Source organism: Phocoena phocoena, chromosome 13, assembly GCF_963924675.1.
Source record: "Phocoena phocoena chromosome 13, mPhoPho1.1, whole genome shotgun sequence".
Lineage (NCBI taxonomy): Eukaryota > Metazoa > Chordata > Mammalia > Artiodactyla > Phocoenidae > Phocoena > Phocoena phocoena.
This window is the reverse complement of record NC_089231.1, coordinates 39,186,626-39,203,867: the sequence shown is the minus strand read 5'-3', so window position 1 is coordinate 39,203,867 and position 17,242 is coordinate 39,186,626. Positions and strand designations below refer to the sequence as shown.

Here is a 17,242-nt window from a genome sequence, read left to right as displayed (position 1 = left end):
TTAATAAAATAACAAAAGCTTTCTCTCAAAATCCATCAGGGAACTGTGAAAGGGAAGAGGACTAGACAAACTAGAATTCTAGGTGAGCTGAGAGCACCTCTCTAAGAGCATTTGCCAAGTCTGGGCACAGGCTGAGAATGGGACTTGCCATGCGCAGAGTGACTTTAATAGTAAAGAGAAGCCAGCAGGACTTCTAGTGGTCATGTGAGCTGGCGTAAGAGGTTGGAGCTAGAGGAGCTTCAAATGCAGACAGTTTTCTCCATGAGACATTTGCAAAGTGCTGGGGCAGCATGGGGAGGGGGAGGCTGGGCCAGAAAGGCTGCAGGAAATCTCCTACAGTCTTGAAGTTCTGAGGAAACAAAGACAAGCTAGAGTAAGCGCCTTCAACAAATGCATACAGATAGTTAAAGACAGAATATTTAAAGACAGGGGTGGACTGATACTCAATGAAAACTGCTGTCTGGCCCCAACCCTGCTCAGTCCTTCACTGTGTCTGCTTAACAGGAAAGGGTAAAGACTGGAGAAAAATGACACCGACTTCAGTCTCTGCATTCTTTTCTACACAAAGTCCAGTGCATAGTCAAAATTATGAGCCAAGAGAACATGAAAACATGGCTGACAAGAAGAAAAGTAGAGCAGCAGATCCACAGGTGATCCAGATGTTGAAATTTGCAGTCAAATTTAACCATTTATAAGTGTTAACGAAAATAAAGGAAAATAGAGGCAAATTGATAAAAAGGTTGAAATTTATAAGAAAGAATCAAATGGAAATTCTAGAACTGAAAAAAAGAAAGATTTAAAACGATAAACTGATATCATGGGTTTAACAGCAGACTGGTCCCAGCAAAAGAGATTAGTGAATTCAAACAACACGGGTTAATAGAAAATGTACAAACTGAAGCATGGTGAGAAAAAATGGAACAAAATGTAAGAGATATGTGGGACACAGTCAAGTGGTCTAATGTGTCTGTAACTGGAGTACCAAAAACAAAAGATGGGTAAAAAGAAAAATTAAAGAAACAATGGCTGAGAATTTCCCAAAGGCTCATGATAGATATCAACCCACATATTTAAAACACATAACAAATCCAAGGAGAGTAAACTCAAAGAAAACCACATCTAGGCATACCATGGGCAAACTGCCAAAAACCAAAGATATAAATAAAATCTTTAAAACAGCCAGAGAGAAAAGAATGTACTTTCTAAGGAGCAACAGTAAGAATGATGACTCACTATTGACAGAAGCTATGGAAGTCAGAAGAAAGTGGAATGGCATCTTTAAATTGCCAAAAAGAGAACTTTCTAATCTAGAAGTCTATACACAGGGAGATTCTTTCAAAAACAATGGTAAGCATTTATTAGATTAATATAATATCTATTTGGATATAATTATTTTCCTTTTAGACTATTTCTTTAAGTTAGATTTTTAAGGGAAAAATTAGTTACAGTGTTTTCTTTCAAACTACAGTTTACATATTTTCAAAAGTAAAGTTCAAATAAAGTGATATAGTCCTATCATGGTCTATAATGCTTTATCCCCTCCACCATATGTCTATCTATATATATTCATATATATTATATATAATAATTTTACAGACATCTCAGTATATATAAATGCCTGGCTAACACTTGGGAGACCATGGGGAGCCAAATGGCCCTTTGGAGTCTGTAAGTTATGGGCAGTGTTCTCCTGTGGCTGTATGTGCGTGTAGAGGTTCCAGAAAGAGAAGCATATACACGACCAAGAAGAATGGGCATAAATGGTAATCAGGTAGTGACAACAGTCACCAAGGGGCGAGGGGATAAGAAAGCAGAACCAAGAATGAGGTCATGAGAAAATGATGGCATCACAAAACCGAGTCTGACAGTCCTGGACAAATGGCAAGATGTTCCTTGTAAGCATCTCCTGACCCATCACAGTGAAAGCAGATTCCCAGGAATGTATAAGATGAAAGTATAGGTAATTCTCATGGAAAGATCAGATGATGCCTTCATTTCTGGCTCATCAGGAGCAAATTATATTATATTATGAGCAAAGACACTTGATTGAGCTTTGTGTGTTTGGGAAGGGTAGCTTGGCATTTCAAAATGAGGCACAGAATTATAAATCAGTAGGTAAAAGGGAAAACAGGAAATTGCTGGGCAAAAAGCAACTGCTGTATTGATGGCTCTGCTATGAGGAGGGCCGTGGTTCAGAGGCTCCCCAGAGCCCCAGCCTGAGAGCTGTGTCACTATGAGGCCTCTTGCCTCCAACTTGAACACCTGGACCAGCCTGAGAATGCAGAAAAATTCAGCAATTTCAAATATTCGTTTCTGAGAAGAACATATTTTTAAAGGGTTTTATGATGCTGAAAAAGCTAGTCTTCTGATGGAAGCAAGTAGATCAAACTCCCTTGGGCACAAGCAGAAAAAGTAAAATGTCCTGACTTTGTATATCCCAGTGTTGTAGGTCTGCTCCCGCTCATAACGCAAAACGATTTTTATAAATGACCACAAAAAAGACGTTGTCATCAGAAAGCATTGTTGTCCTATGGCCACAGGTCTCAAATAGTGCAGGTGGTCCAACACTGGAATCCTGGTACTCCTTTTGCAACGTGTTTATTTAATTCAGTCATGTGAACTTTACTAGCAGAAATTATGACTAAATTATAGCATATTACATATTTGCAGTGAACTTTCAACCACAAACACATGTCTATAAAATGTGCGGTCTACTGAACTGTAATCAACTATTCCCAACTATTTCTATCAATATCCAAACACCGAACGTTTTGAAAAATTAGTATAGAAATATAGAATTCAAAATTTAAGATATAGATTTACTACCATTTTTTCACCTGTGGTTTGAGAAAAGCTGACTGTTCTTCAGCTTTAGCTGGACCTTGGACAAGTTCAGGGTACCTGTGTTCCAAAAACATAAAAGTCTGAGAACACTCACCTACAGGATTTTAAAGTTGTATGTCTATTACAAAGAGAAGTAGAGGTAGAGGAAATTCACACTTTTGAGCACACTGTACATCTTTTTTCTTACAGAAGCATATTTCGCATCTTAGAGAAGAGATTTCACAAGGAAGCTGATCAGTCACAAAGGCACAGTTTTTGATGAATTAAAATAGCATTCATTTCTAAGTGTTTAATATGACTTGGGAACCCATGTTTTTGTGGTATTTTCTTCTTGCTGGTCTAGGGGCAGATGCTTTTATACCAGACTTGGACTGTCTCAACATACAGCTATTTATAAACATATTTTTTCTGGTCAGGGAGCAGATGAATGTACCAAAGAAAATGTTGTGTTAACTCCCTTTTCCTGGTAGAAGAGGACAATCCTGTTATGATTTTTAAAGGCTAGTTAATCCAAAGATAAGCTATATGTTACAAAATCCATTGATTTTTATTTAACTGAATGAGAAGTTGGGGCTAATTGACATTCGCTAGGCACATACAACCACAGATGGGGAGCTGACTTAACAAATGTCTCTGGACATTTCTGGAAGCACTCAACTGGGTATCTGTGATGTACATAGCGGCACACGGTGTGGGAAGTCTGCCCTTCCACGACCACAGGACCTGGCAGGTGGAGGCACATCCACGACAGGGAGAGACGACATCACAGCTGTGTGACAGGGTAGTATGACATAAGGGCCTCAGGTATGGATTCATGGGAGGTCAGAATCTGGAGGGTGATGGTCACAGGTCACTGTGGTGCCCCTGCAGTGGGGACGGGGGAACACCCTTAGATCCATCAGGAGGCTCAACCCTGGCTCTGGCCTCTGCTGTGCTCTGTTGCTGACGAGCTTTGCTGCTGCAGGAGCAGTGCTGTGTTTTCCTTCTCTCTGAGTACCTCGTGCTCTCTGGTTGTTTAATTCTTCAGGATCCACTAGTTCATGGACTGTGGGAATGGATGACTCGCCTAGTGTCACGGGTGATGCAGCTGATGAGATCATGGACCGCATCGTCAAGTCAGCCACCCAAGTGCCCAGTCAGCGAGTGGTGCCGCGGGAGAGGAAGCGCTCCCGGGCCAACCGGAAGTCTCGTAAGTGCCTTGGAGTTAGGATGTGGGACTCTGCCTGCAGGGACCAGCCCTCCAGTTCTGTATGACCCAGGAAGGGCAGGGACTCAGAGGTGGGCTCCGGTGAATTGTCAGTGGTGCCCGGAGGGCCCACCTGTGCCCATCGACAAAAGATTTCGTGCTGGACAGTCAGCATTGGCCACTAGGGAGGAGGGATTCTGCAGCCACCTGTCCAGTGTATTTGCTGTTTCTGGTCAGACCTCCCCCAATTCACACTTTGTCCCCAGGAAGGTGTGAAAGGCCCTTAGATGACTCTGGTGTGTAGGGGTGGGCACAGTGGGACCCGTTGCCAAGTACTGCCCTGGATGCTTTGCTGAGGCCATATTATTGCCCCTCACCCAGCATCAGGGGCTACTTTCTGGGCTGGAGACTGTCCCCCCAGGGGTTCACTGCTGCTCATGGGCATATGCTGAAGGTGAAACCAGGGGTGGCAGCGATTTTCGGTCCTTAGGATGCTTGAAATAGTTCATGTTAGCCTAGGTTCACCAGTTGTTTTTTTTTCCTACCAAACAGAGGATTCAACTAAATCAAAGCGACTTATTTGCCCTTGTAGTCTCAGCCTGTTACCTGCCCCTATCCACCGAATGACGGGTGTGGAGTTGCCTCTGTGGGCACCATGCTGACTCTCACAGGGATGGCTCGCTGTAGAGAAGCAGGGTTCTCTAAACCTTTGACATCTGCCTTCATGGCCGTGGCCCTAGTGTGTTTCAGAAGAGACCTCAGCCCCCAAGCTTTGGCCTGGTGCTGGTCACTCAAGATCAATCCCTAGGACAGGGATTTATGATGTTTTGTAAAGAGGAAATCTGGCTGCCTCCTCATTTCCTGGCTCCCAAAAGTGAAAGGAGGGAGAGTGGCTGTCAGGAGGCAGGAGTTCAGTAAGAACTCAAACTCAGAGCCCCCCAGGCGCCGCCACCTTTGAGATTCGTACAAGAGGTGACTGAGTTTTGGGCTGCATATTTTGGACGCCTTGGTTCTGTTTGACCCGTTGACGTGCTTGTTTCCAGGGTAAAGAACACTAAACCAAATTGCTGCAGACTCTCGGACCCTGCTCATTTTATATCATTGGCTTTAGATTCTGACAGGAATTTTTCCCCAGAAAAGAAAATATCACTTGACACCTCCACCAGGGAGAAGCAGAGTTTCTCAAACCACAGGACTTGGGGGCTGGGGGATGTGATTCTCATTCAGTGAGATGAGTGGTTGAGAGTCTGTTTTCACCACACTCCTAGATGAGGTCCATCCTGCTGGTACACACTTTGAGTAACTTTTTTTTTTTTAAGACTTTAATTTTATTTATTTATTTTTGCTGTGTTGCGTCTTCGTTTCTGTGCGAGAGCTTCCCCTGTGGCAAGCGGGGGTCACTCTTCATCATGGTGCGCGGGCCTCTCACTGTCGCGGCCTCTCTTGTTGCGGAGCACAGGCTCCAGACGCGCAGGCTCAGTAGTTGTGGCTCACGGGCCTAGTTGCTCCGCGGCATGTGGGATCCTCCCAGACCAGGGCTCGAACCTGTGTCCCCTGCATTAGCAGGCAGATTCTCAACCACTGTGCCACCAGGGAAGCCCCTGAGTAACTTCTTGAACTGTGGCTCTCAACCATGGCTGCACATTAGAACTTTCTGCAGAGCTTTAAAATTTCCAGGTGTCTGGGCTGTACCCAAGCTGACCACCTGAGAACCTCTGCGGTTGGGCCCTGCCCAGGCCCCTTGGGTGATTCGTGGCCTTAGGAGAAGGACTCTTGTTCCACTCTTTGCGCCCCCTGCCACATTCCCTCTGTTCTTTAAATGGAAAACTATCATTCAGGGGCACTGGCTTTTTACATCTTCAGAAATACGTTTGTGGGCTCCAACATCAATATCTAAGACCTTTACATTTATTTTTTCCGACATTTCACTATTTCCTGGTGCTGCTGTGAATTCTTTGCCATTCTCTTGGGGCTCCCATGTAAGACCTTGGCTAGGGACTTGCTATTTAAAGTTGTTCCTCAGACAGTATGGGCACCTCTTGGAGGCTGGTTAGAAATGCATATTCATGGGGACCTCTCCAGGGCAACTGATTCAGAATCTGCATTTAACAAGATCCCCAGGGGACCCCATGCACGATAACGTGGAGGGGGTCAATGGGGTATGAGGCCAGGACTGGAACTGCAGGATCCCCAGGTGTGCACATCTTGGGGAGCAAACTCATCTCCAGAGGGGTGAGGCTGACCCACACTCTCTCCACACTGCATGCTCCAGGCCAGGCCGGCAAAGCACTTGCCTTTTTGCCTGTCTGAAGCGTGTGAAATAGTATTCCTTATGGTTTTCACTTACTTTTCCCTGCTAGTGTACTAGGAAGGTCGAGCCTCTCGTGATTTGCATCTCTTCTTTTGTGTATGGCTTGTCCATACCATTTGCCTGTTTTTCTCTTGCTCTTTTTCATGAACAGAAATCTCTTTCTTAGATAGTTTTTTTTTTTTTTTTTTTTTTTTCTATGCGTTACGCGGGCCTCTCACTGCTGTGGCCTCTCCCGTTGCGGAGGACAGGCTCCGGACGCGCAGGCTCAGCGGCCATGGCTCACGGGCCCAGCCGCTCCGCGGCATGTGGGATCTTCCCAGACCGGGGCACGAACCCGTGTCCCCTGCATCGGCAGGCGGACTCTCAACCACTGCGCCACCAGGGAAGCCCCTTAAATAGTTTTTTAAATGAAACTTATGAGAGGCTTTTTCAGGTGCCTTAAGTAGATTATCTTCAGTATTTGCCCTTTATTGCCCTCCTCTTATTTACTTCAATAAACCGGTAAGCAAATGGCAGAAATTTTGCACCAGTTAACGCCTGGCCTTCCTGCAGTGGGCAACCTTAGTGCAAGAGTCTCCACTGGGAGGAGCTGGGAAAAGCATGTGGGGAATCAGACCACGGGAGAGGAGTTGAGAAAGGATGCCAGGTCAGGGAGTGCCCTCCAGAAGGTGGGCAGGGTTGGGTCAGGGACCTCAGAAAAGGAGATTGCCTGAGAGGGGCCTGGCCCAGGGTATGTACTCCTCCTATAGGTTACATGTCTGTGTTGGCAAAGAGTGTTGGCCCTGCCCTCTGGTCTAGAGAGAACCAGATTCTTAGAGAGACACAGAATGTCACTGGGAACAATAACACAGCCATAATGAGTTTTCCTCTTCAATCTGGCCAGAGAGAAATTTTGCCTGTTTTTGTGGTTGACATAAAATAATTTCCTGTGGTATCGTTTCCATTCCAATCTTATGCAAAACAGCCCTATATTCTTTTTATTTAGCCCAACACATTTTGTCCTGTGATGCAGTTACTACAACAAATACAGCACTGCATGTATGTAAATGTTTATCTGTAGCAGGTTTAGTTAATTAGTAATGGCACCATCCACAGAAATGTAAGATGGGGGAAGTTCCTTTGATTTCTAATATAAAGGGATGTAAACTCTAGCTTTTCATAAGAAGTTAAAGGAATGAGAAAAAAACAGTTTGCAAAATCGATGTGAAGTGTTGGGCTGGGGCCTCACCCTGAAACGATGCTGCGTTTGATTTGATTGTGTAATGGTGGCCATGTGGCAAGTGGGTAAATGAATAACCAGCATATTTGGGCTATACCTCATTTGGCTAAAGACAATAATCGTCCAGCTATTGTAGGAGACCAAACAGAATCCAGCTCATAACCTAGAAATTTATGACCTGCAAGACCCTCAAGAATCCTCTGAGATGCTTAAAACATCTGCTTTCGTGTTTGATGCTGGTGGCTAGGCCTACATCCACCAAATGTCCTGCTTAAAGCCTGAAATATGCAGCCAGTTGGGACTCACCGAGGGCACCGTAATGGATTCGCAGGTTCCCAGGCTCTGCCCCTTCTGTTGTTTTCCCCGCTGGTGCCATTGGGGTCTCATTAAGTAAAATGTTTCGAATTGTCCAGTTGATTTCTAGCCTGTGAAATGTCAACACAACGCTCGTCATATGCTTCCCCAGATTCTGGCCACGGCTCTCAGGTCGGCTGGTGGAGATGGCCAAGAGAGCGTTCTCCAAGCTCTTTGTTTTCTTCTTATTTGGGTTTCTCTTTTCATCATACTGGGGCAAGTCCTTTGTCCCGGGGCTACTTGTTCTCTTAGGCCTCCCGGATGTTGGTCTTCCCTAGAAAACCCTGAAGCTGACGGGCATCTGAGATCTCCTTCCCACTGTGATTCTGCAGGACGGGCCTGGGGCCTGGGGAAGAAAAGGACCCCTTGTGTTCTTTTCTGTGGGACCCAACTTCAGAAGAGGGTCTCTGCCCAGCTGGCTGCCTGCATGGAGCCATTACCCTGGACTATCACAGAGCAGAGCAGGGATTAGGGACTCATAATTGGCCTTTTTCTCTTTCCTGCTAGAGAGGCTGAATGCCCCCTCTCCTGTTGAGTTTCTCTTCAAGGGGAGTCTGGGCCCCACCTGGGACGTGACCGTACAGTTTTGCGCTCAGGGCTATATTTCTTTAAAAATGCAATCACTTCGATATGACCTACGAATAATCTAACAGTGTCTTAGGAACAAAAGAACAGTTTCTCAATGGGAAGGGCCAGAAGCCTGATTCTAGGGGCTGCTAGGAAAGGAACACTGAACTCTGACCTGACTTCAGGCTCTCATCTCACCCCATCTCTTATGAGGCTTCAACATTCCTCTTGAAGGGCATGTGACATATTCACGTTGATTCGATATAACTAAAATCTTATTTTACAGAATATTGAGGGGTGTTGCCATGCTATCTGTTAAGTAGGATTCCGTGGAGAAGGAGAACGAACGAATCTGAAAAAAAAATATTGAATCTGTTTTAGGGAAAATGGGAGATATGCCTCACAAAATATTAGATTGATCCCTGGAACTGATAAGCACTCAGCTTAGTTTAGTTGTGTCTAATTTTCCAAAGTGGTATTTGAAAATGTTCAGGAATTTTCCCACTAATCCCATTAAGAAAAATTTCCCTGCATGTTATTTACATAGTTCTTCCCTACTTAGAAATTTTATATTCTTTTATAGGGACAATGGAATGGGCTAGAGACTTTAAAACGGATGCTCTTAGAATACAGTAAAATAAGATGTCAGTGGAAAGGACCAAAGTCTCTCAATCAAATTTTTGTCTTCTCAACATCATTACTATTTACTCAGCACCTAATTATTCTTCGAGCTCATTAAAGCCGGACTGATTCCTCCTCTAAAGACAGCTAAGGGCAGCCACCCTTGTGTACAGGACACATGACAGGAAGATAAATAGAATAAGTCCAAGAGAGAATCAAAATCTTTTCCCTAAACCCAGGTGGAGAGTCACTGCATTTTAGAGGGCCAGCGTAAGGGTTCGTGCCTCTGGGGAGAAGTGCCACCCCCATTAGCGCCCACTCCAGGCTTCGGGAGTACAGTGACCAGAGGGGATGGAGCTGACAGCGGCTCTAAGATTCACTGGGGCTCACTTTAAACCTATGGTGGGTGTCAAGCCCTTGTCACTAGAAAAGGAAGATGGGGAAGTAAGGAAGGCATTTGCAGCCTGGCTCTGCACTGGGAAGGTCTTGGAGGCAGGGCCGGATGGGCACAGGAAAGGGACTGTGAAGGGGTTTGATGGTGGTGGGCTGGGAGGCATGATTAGAAGTCTGTGGACAGGTGAGAGAAATGAGGCCCAGATCACAGCAGGTGCTATCAGAACAGACTCCAAGTCACCTGGAGACAGGTCCTAAACAAGGGTGTACGGGCCTTGTACCCAAGCCCAAGGGGGTGGAAGCAGCCCCCTGCTCTAGAGCAGGGTCAGGCTGGTAACCAGGACTCTGATGTGGAAAGAAGCTTAGGTAGAAGCTTTGGGGTTAGACAGGTGGTGCCGGAAGAGCTTGGAAGGGTCTCACTGCCCTGAATGGCCCTCTGGTTGTTGTATTTTCGGACAAATCTCCCTTCCAAATTGGGAACTAGCACTTTGAAAAAGGAGGCTGGCTGTGTGTCCTCCACTGTGTCTGTCTGTATGCCAGGCACCCTTTTTCCCCAGAGTGGAAGTTCAAGAGGAGGGAGGATCAGTAAACAAGAGGAACCTGAGAATTTGTCTTTCCTGCGTAAGAGCAAAGTAGAGGGTTCTAGGAAGGGTGCTTTGGAAAGTGCCAAGCACCTTACTGGCAGGGGGTTACAGTAGTTCATTGCCTTTGCTGCCAAGTTCAGATGGAATCCAGTTCCATGCTTGGGAATTTGCATAGTCATACAGCCGAGGAGACTGTTCCCGTATAAATGGCTTGGCCTCACTGAGCCTCAGTCTTCTTTGGTACAGTGAAGGCGGTCGTGCCAGCCTCCCGGGATGGTTGTGAGAGTTAAGCGGGGCACCTATGACGGGTTCTCAGCACCCTCCTTCCCTTCACACTTCTGTCCAAGGGTCCCAAACATGGTAGGAATGTGAAGCTGCCTGCAAGCGTTTAGGAGCTGCCAGGGAAGTCACCCATGAGCCTGTGCACAGAAACCACACCTGCCCCCTTATCACTTTGCTCCCATCACCCTCCTGGCTCCTCGTCCACCATTGTCCACCTCATTTGGCCTGCTGTAATTTGTAGACCAGACCCATCTTCCCCTCTCTTTTTACCCCCAGGACACTGGTGCAATGGCTTGCCCCTGTGCACGGAAGCCTGGATTGTTAGCAATGTATGTGTCTAGTATTGTTGTGACATCCCAGTAAGCACTAAAGAGCTAGACTGCATCTGGAAAGGGGGAAGGCAGTTCTGTTCTGTCCAGGACTTGCAATAATGCTGAGAACTCTGAGCTCGGAAAGCAATGGAGAGAACTGTTTCATTTCTGTCCACCCAGGCCAGATTCCATCCCCTCCCTGTCCTCCCCAACAACGTGACTCACAAGAAGCAGTCTGCTTTTGCATTCCAACTGATTGCTTTCTGTTCAGTGCTTAGCTAGGAACCAAAGAGATTATTGAGGAGCACTGGGTGTGAACGTAGCCACAGATGTAGGAGGGAAGTGGGGTGGGGGCACTGCGCAGACAAGACCGTGGCCAGACCAGTGGCTGTAGAAAGCACCTGATACCATAGGTATTGCTGAGAGCCATCTCAGCGTGAGTGAACCTAGTTCCGGGTTAGGCAGAATTCGGAGACTTCAGCCCTATCACTACAAAGGCCGTTGCCTTCACGAGCGGCCCCCTTTCCCCGCATCTCACTCAGATGGCAGTGTTCTAAGTCAGGGATCTGAATCTCCTGGGGAGGTTAGAATGCACTGTTGGGGCCTCTCCCAGAGACCTTGGGTCTTTGTGCCCAGGCTGAGTCTAAGAAGTCGAGTTTAAATCAACCGGGTCTGGGAACCTTGGCTTCTTGTCATTGTTATTCCACATTTTATTTTTTTAGCTTTTGATTTTGAAAGAATTTTAGACTTAACAAAAACGTCACAAAAATAGCACAGAGCGTTGCCTTACATCCTTCACTCAGCTTCCCGTCATGTTAACACCCAGGACAATGCATCAAAAAATTAACTCAGCTGCAGGCTTGACTCAGATTTCAGCATTTTCCCCCTAATGCCCTCTTTCTGTTCCACGATCCCACCCAGGGTCGCACGTTGCATTGTCGTCCTGTCTCCTTAGTCTCCTCTGATCTGTGGAGGACATTTCATGACCTTGACACTTTTGAAAAGTACCAGTCAGTTAGTTATTTTGTAGAATGCTGTCAATTTGGGAAACCTCTTCTTTTAATGGATGGGATTTTATGACGGAGGGTGGAAGTAAGAAAAATAACCCAAATGGTTAAATAATTGACGTTGACCAAAAAAACAAAAAAACCCAAACCCATGAAAATCCCACAGAATATCTAACATCGAATCGCTAAGAATGAAACACCTTAAAACGATTCCCGGTATTTAAGTCCAAAGAGGCAGGACTGGGCCTGCCGTTTTTCTCCAGTCGCAAACAGGTCCCTCCAGGAACAAGGGCTGCACAAATTGACAAGCAGCATTTGAATACCAGTGGGGCCAGTTACCTCCCAATCCCAAGAAGCAAACGTGTAAGGTATCTTCAAGTTCTGATATGAGCCCCTGTCATCCTAGACACAGCGCTCTTAGTATACTCGATAGAACAATTTTTAGGATCTTCGGGATTACAAAAAAACCCAAACACACACACACAACTTATTTCCAAATTACTTGACGTTATGTGCAAAAAATGAAAAAAAAAAAACAAAAAACCTGTCAGTGATCCAAAGGTAAAAGAGCACACATGTGGGTTTCCGTCACACAGAAGTAAAACTCGGTCCATTTGCCATCAACATGAAAGACTGTCAGAACACATGCTGCCAGGCGCGTCAGGGCACAGTTGTTTCCAGGGTGGGCTCTGATTCAAACGTCCTGGCCCCAGTCCTTCTCTTCCCCTTACTGTGTACGCAGGGCCCAGAGACTCGATCTCTCTATGCCGCTGCTGCTCGTTCCCCGGGGAGATGAGCACAGTCCCCATCTCATAGGGTTTCCACAGATATGGGGTGAGATAATCCATGGTAGCGCTCAGGAAATGGCAGCCACCACTGCCATTCTTCTCAGATGCACATCAGCAAAGAGTTGTCTGGGAGCACTTTGTAGGATCGAAACATGTTTTTTCAATTCAAGGGAGGGGGGGAAAGTAAGAGAAAACAAACTTGTGATTTTTCCGTGAGCGCCAGACCCCCCTGTGCTGCATGTTGACAGCAGAGGCACCTCTGTGTCAGACCCCGCTGCTGACATCGTGAGAGCTGTCCCAAGCGCCTGGGGCATCGAGTGGCTGCTGGTACCAGCAGAGTGACCCATGCCGTCTATGGAAGGAGTGTGAGGCAGACAGGGACAAACATTTCCAGGGCCTGTTCTCTGTTAAGGAGCTGCGGGGCGGGGAGGCTGTCACGTGTGACAGGCTAGCGAGCAGCTCTGCTGCAGCCAGGGCATTCAAGTGGGAAGCAGGAAGGGGGAGCAGTGGAGAGGGGCCCGGACGTTATCTTATCAGATGTCAGCCAGCCCTCCCCCCTGCACCCCCCCCCCCCCCCCCCGCCTGCCAGCATTTGAGAAGTGCTAGTTGAGAATTCCCTATTTGACGGAAGGCTTGTTCCTGTTCTGCAAGTTCCATATCCTGCCGGCTCCTGCGTGTTGGTCCTTTCATTCTCATGTGTCCTCAGCCGTTTTTTGCTTTCTGGAAACTTTCTGCGTGACAGCCAACTCCTGTGCGGACAGGGTCTGCTGCCCTGTGCCCTTCCCCGCACTCCGTGTTCCTGTCAGCTCCCGGCCTCCTTGGTGGGACACTTGGCTCAAGGTGGAGGCTCATGTAACGTCTGTTGAATGAATGAGTTAACTGACGAGCAGGTAGATGGACAGACACCGTAACAGGCCCTTTGCATGCAGGACTGGAATCAGGGTACAAAGCTGATTTCAACTGATTACATTCATTTCACACCTTCTTTCAAGAGTCTTTAACAAGGGAAGGGTTCAAATTCTTAAGGTCCTTTTCAGGGTTAATGTATTTCTGGGAGAATTTATCTGAACTGTCATGAAGGCCCACAGAAAGTAGGACTCCATAAATGGGGCCGATTTTTCTATGAATACCTGCCTTTCAGGGACACATCTGGCAAGCAAAGGGACCTTCACTTATACTGGCTTTTCCCCACAGCAGAGGAAAGCCCAGGCTGGAGGGGGCAGGAGGGTCCTCAGGGGTCTCGTGCATCAAAGCTGCGAGTAGACCATGAGGCTGAGGGCAGCAAGGCTGGTGCAGCACCATTAACCTTTGTTCTGTTCTCTGAGCTGGTCCCAGATAGGCTGGCCCGATGCCCATATCTATTAGCAGATTATTGCCTGTTCCGTAAGGTGCCAGGGTCCTCACTCAAGTATTTACATGAACTGAACCCTATAGTTCTAGGGCTAAAGCAAACATGTGAACAGAACCGTAAGAGGCGTCTTTCAATGCCCTCAGTTCGTGGAGTCTTCTGTGGTCATTTGGCCACGTGTGTATACCTCAAGGCACAAAGGTGTGGTTCCTAGCCCACGCCCCCTCCTGCTGCTAAGGAAACGTAAGATGCCCTCCTAGTGCAGCACGGACTTATTCAGGCAGAATTTTGGATTTTGGATAAGAGGTCTCAGCAGTCCTTGTCAAGGATGAGAAATATTTCATCTTGTTTTCTGCCATTAAAATTATTATCTTTCTTTAACAAACACTTGAAGGAGTGTTTAAAGAACATAAAGGGTATTACAAACTAGTATTTTTATTGCCGCCCCATAGAACGAATTCCATTACTCAGTTAAATGCAATCTGCCTCCAGCCAAGGCTCTGGAGCCAAACATTTTGTCTGGATGAGTTAAATACTCAGTCTGGAGCCCAAGGGGTCCGGGGTTGCGGGAGGGTTAGCCAGTGTAGGAGCAGCTGCGGACGGGTGGCTCTAGGGCCCTGAGCTGGGCTTGAAGATACAGCAGCGTGCGGTGACATGATCTGAGGGTACCCCTCACCACAGAGCTTTGTGCGTCTATAAACCCACGCTTAATGTCTGTGAATCTTCCCTAAGTGTGTCCATTCTTTGAGTTAAAAGTGCTGAGCGCACAATAGGTTCTCCACGAAGTATTTGTTGACTGACAGACTGATGGATTGGGTGTTGGCTCCCAGAGTGCTGACTCCTGGGAGAGAAGAAAGTATTTATTAGTAGATATTAGCCGCTGTTTGTTCTACCAGAGGCCTAGCTCTTTCAGATTCTTTGTCCGTGGGCTAAGTGGGCTTTTGTCCAGGGGAGGCATCGATTTGGGCGTTGCTGCAGACACACGAGGTGGGACCCTCACCTCTGGGGAGGCCTCAGAGGACACAGGCCCCCTTGTCATAGAGGGGGCATGGGGAATTAGGTCTGGCAAGGAAGGTGGGAAAACACTAAGGGTGAGCTTTACTTTCTCCACATTCTGATCAAGGGCCTTCCCTGAGGATCTCAGGGACTCCAGATGACTGAGGATTTATGATAGATGGTAGATCTGTAACACATCTCTTCTGAAAATAGAATACCCAAAACTCTGTATGACTTCCATACAGAGTAGGCCAAATACAATTTATCAACTAAGGAAAATGTAATTAGGAACCTTTCAAATGAAAGGACCAGTCTTGGAAGGGGCAGCTGCCTCATCATGCAGCCTTATTCAGCCTTTATTTTGACATCGAAATTGATCAACACTAAACAATGGAAAAACCCATAATGTCAGGCTAAAGGTAAGCCAATTCTAAGTCGGTTAAATATGAGTGTGCCTCCGGCTGCCAGTTGTAAACCTCAGGGCGGGGAGGTCACTGGTCCTTCTTGAGCCTTGTGTGCTTCACAGAGAACATCCACCAAATCCACTCAGAAGTTTGGCAGTTTGCTCCTTGGCATCCAGTCTACAAGGAGTCACTGGTTATTCTCTGTAGAGGCCCTTTGATGAGTTGAGACTAAGACCCTGATGCTCGTGGAGAGCTCATCCTGGCAGCTACCTCTCGCGCTGGGTTCCGTTAATGCCTTGCTGTGGGGCCTCTACAGAGGTATGTCCCTGCAGATTTGCGGGATTATTTTACCTAATTTGCAACACTGGAATTTGCATTTTCCTATGCTGAGTAATTCCTTTTCCAGCTCTGATCCGCTCCTTATGCTGGGAAAGGCTGAGCTCTCAACATGCCACCTGCATTTTGTAGTTTGCACCATTTCTCAGACACCTCATGAGGGTGGGCCTCTCCTCCCCCACTCTCCTCTTACGAGGTCCCCTATCTGCCTGACTTTCCAGGTCAGTGCCTGTGTCATCTTCAGGTCAGTCCCTGGCAGCCCCTAGATTTTCCCTGCCCTGGCGGCCAGCCAGCCAGGGCACTTCAGCAGGAGTAGGACGGGGCCAAGTGTCCGTGAGCGCTGTGACTCCTCTGGGAGTCCTCGGGGGAAGGAGGCCTGTGGCCTGACTGCCACGTGCCTGGTTGCTAACACCGCCTTCTCTTCTTGTCCCTTCGCCTCTGGTCTGCCGGCGCCGCTGCAGTGCGGAGGACCCTGAAGAGCGGCCTGACTCCGGAAGAAGCCAGAGCCCTGGGCCTGGTGGGCACCTCAGAGCTGCAGCTGTGACCCCCTGGTGCCCTAAGGTGTGTGCCCATGCAGAGTGCAAGCTCCTGCTGGAAGGAACCCCTCCGGTGGGAGGTGAGGAGACTCTGACACCCAAAGGCTCTGAAAGGGGTGCCCATGCCTAGGTGTCACCGAGTGACTTGCATAGCCTGCTGTGCACTGACATGGATCTTGGAGTCCCCTTCACAGACTTTCTTCATCATGTCAGCTGTGTTTCTCTTGTTTCCTTGACACCTGGCTTAGTAGTTCCAAAGCGTGACACCTTTTCTGTGCAAGGAGCAGCCCTTTCAAGGAGCAAATCACTTCTGTCACAGTTACTATGGTGATGAGGCAGTTTGATTAGGTTCACAGACTGGGTCTCTCCATAACACCAGAATATCCAGATGTAAACTCCAAAATTGTACACAAAAGAAAACACAGGTTGTTTACCAGTTGTGGATTTTAGATGTACTAAATGTTTATACAAATTCAGAAATGTACACCATGTTTCAAATACTAAATAAATAGAGTTTAATGCCATAACTGGAAATTTTCATTCTCCTGGTGCAGGACTTTAAATGGCTCCATAGGCTAGCCCCCTTCTGAATCAGCAAAACCTTTTCTCCGGTTCATCAGAAGGACCCTGGCTCGGAATGGCCTCCAGGCCCTTTGGGTTTCCTGTTTTTTGTTGTTAATTGAGTGAGAAGCACTGACATGTGCTCTTTGTAACTCCAGATTAATTAGGCATCAATCTTTGTGGCAGTACAAGTTAGCAATAACCTCACGTGTATTGCCTTACCTGTGTGCTTTGTTTTTGCTCCTTCGTGATGTAGAAACAAAAATTAGAGTAGCATTTTAAAAATCTGAACTGTTCTGCAACTCATTCACTTGCTTGTTATGTAAAAATTCATTTTCTCAAAAAAATTTACTAAGTCACCAAAACAAAATGAAAATTTAAAGCTTTGCCTGCAGAGAACTTCACAAGTGTTGTCCTTGGCACTCAAGTGCAGGTCATCAGCAGCTCAGGTGTCCAGAGGGCAAGGAGCTCTCAGCAACCGCAGAGGAGCTCTCAGCAACCGCAGAGCCACGCTGAGGGGCCTGATGCCCAGGTGGTGGCCAAGCCCTCCACAGAGACCCTCAGCCCAGGGTCACATGGCTCCCTGTGAAGAAA

The 17,242-nt window shown here is 47.0% G+C and overlaps 1 protein-coding gene across 2 annotated transcripts in view; it reads left to right on the top strand.

Annotated features, from left to right (window-relative positions):
• Positions 1 to 16,611, top strand: part of FHOD3 (formin homology 2 domain containing 3) — a 494,793-nt gene extending 478,182 nt beyond the window's left edge. For both annotated transcript variants that reach the window (XM_065890566.1, XM_065890567.1), the window contains 2 exons: positions 3,872 to 4,033; positions 16,013 to 16,611. In XM_065890566.1, the coding sequence (XP_065746638.1) occupies positions 3,872 to 4,033; positions 16,013 to 16,095 (245 nt within the window). In that variant the 3' untranslated portion in view covers positions 16,096 to 16,611. The remainder of the gene's footprint in view (positions 1 to 3,871; positions 4,034 to 16,012) is intronic.
• The last annotated feature ends 631 nt before the right edge of the window (positions 16,612 to 17,242 follow it).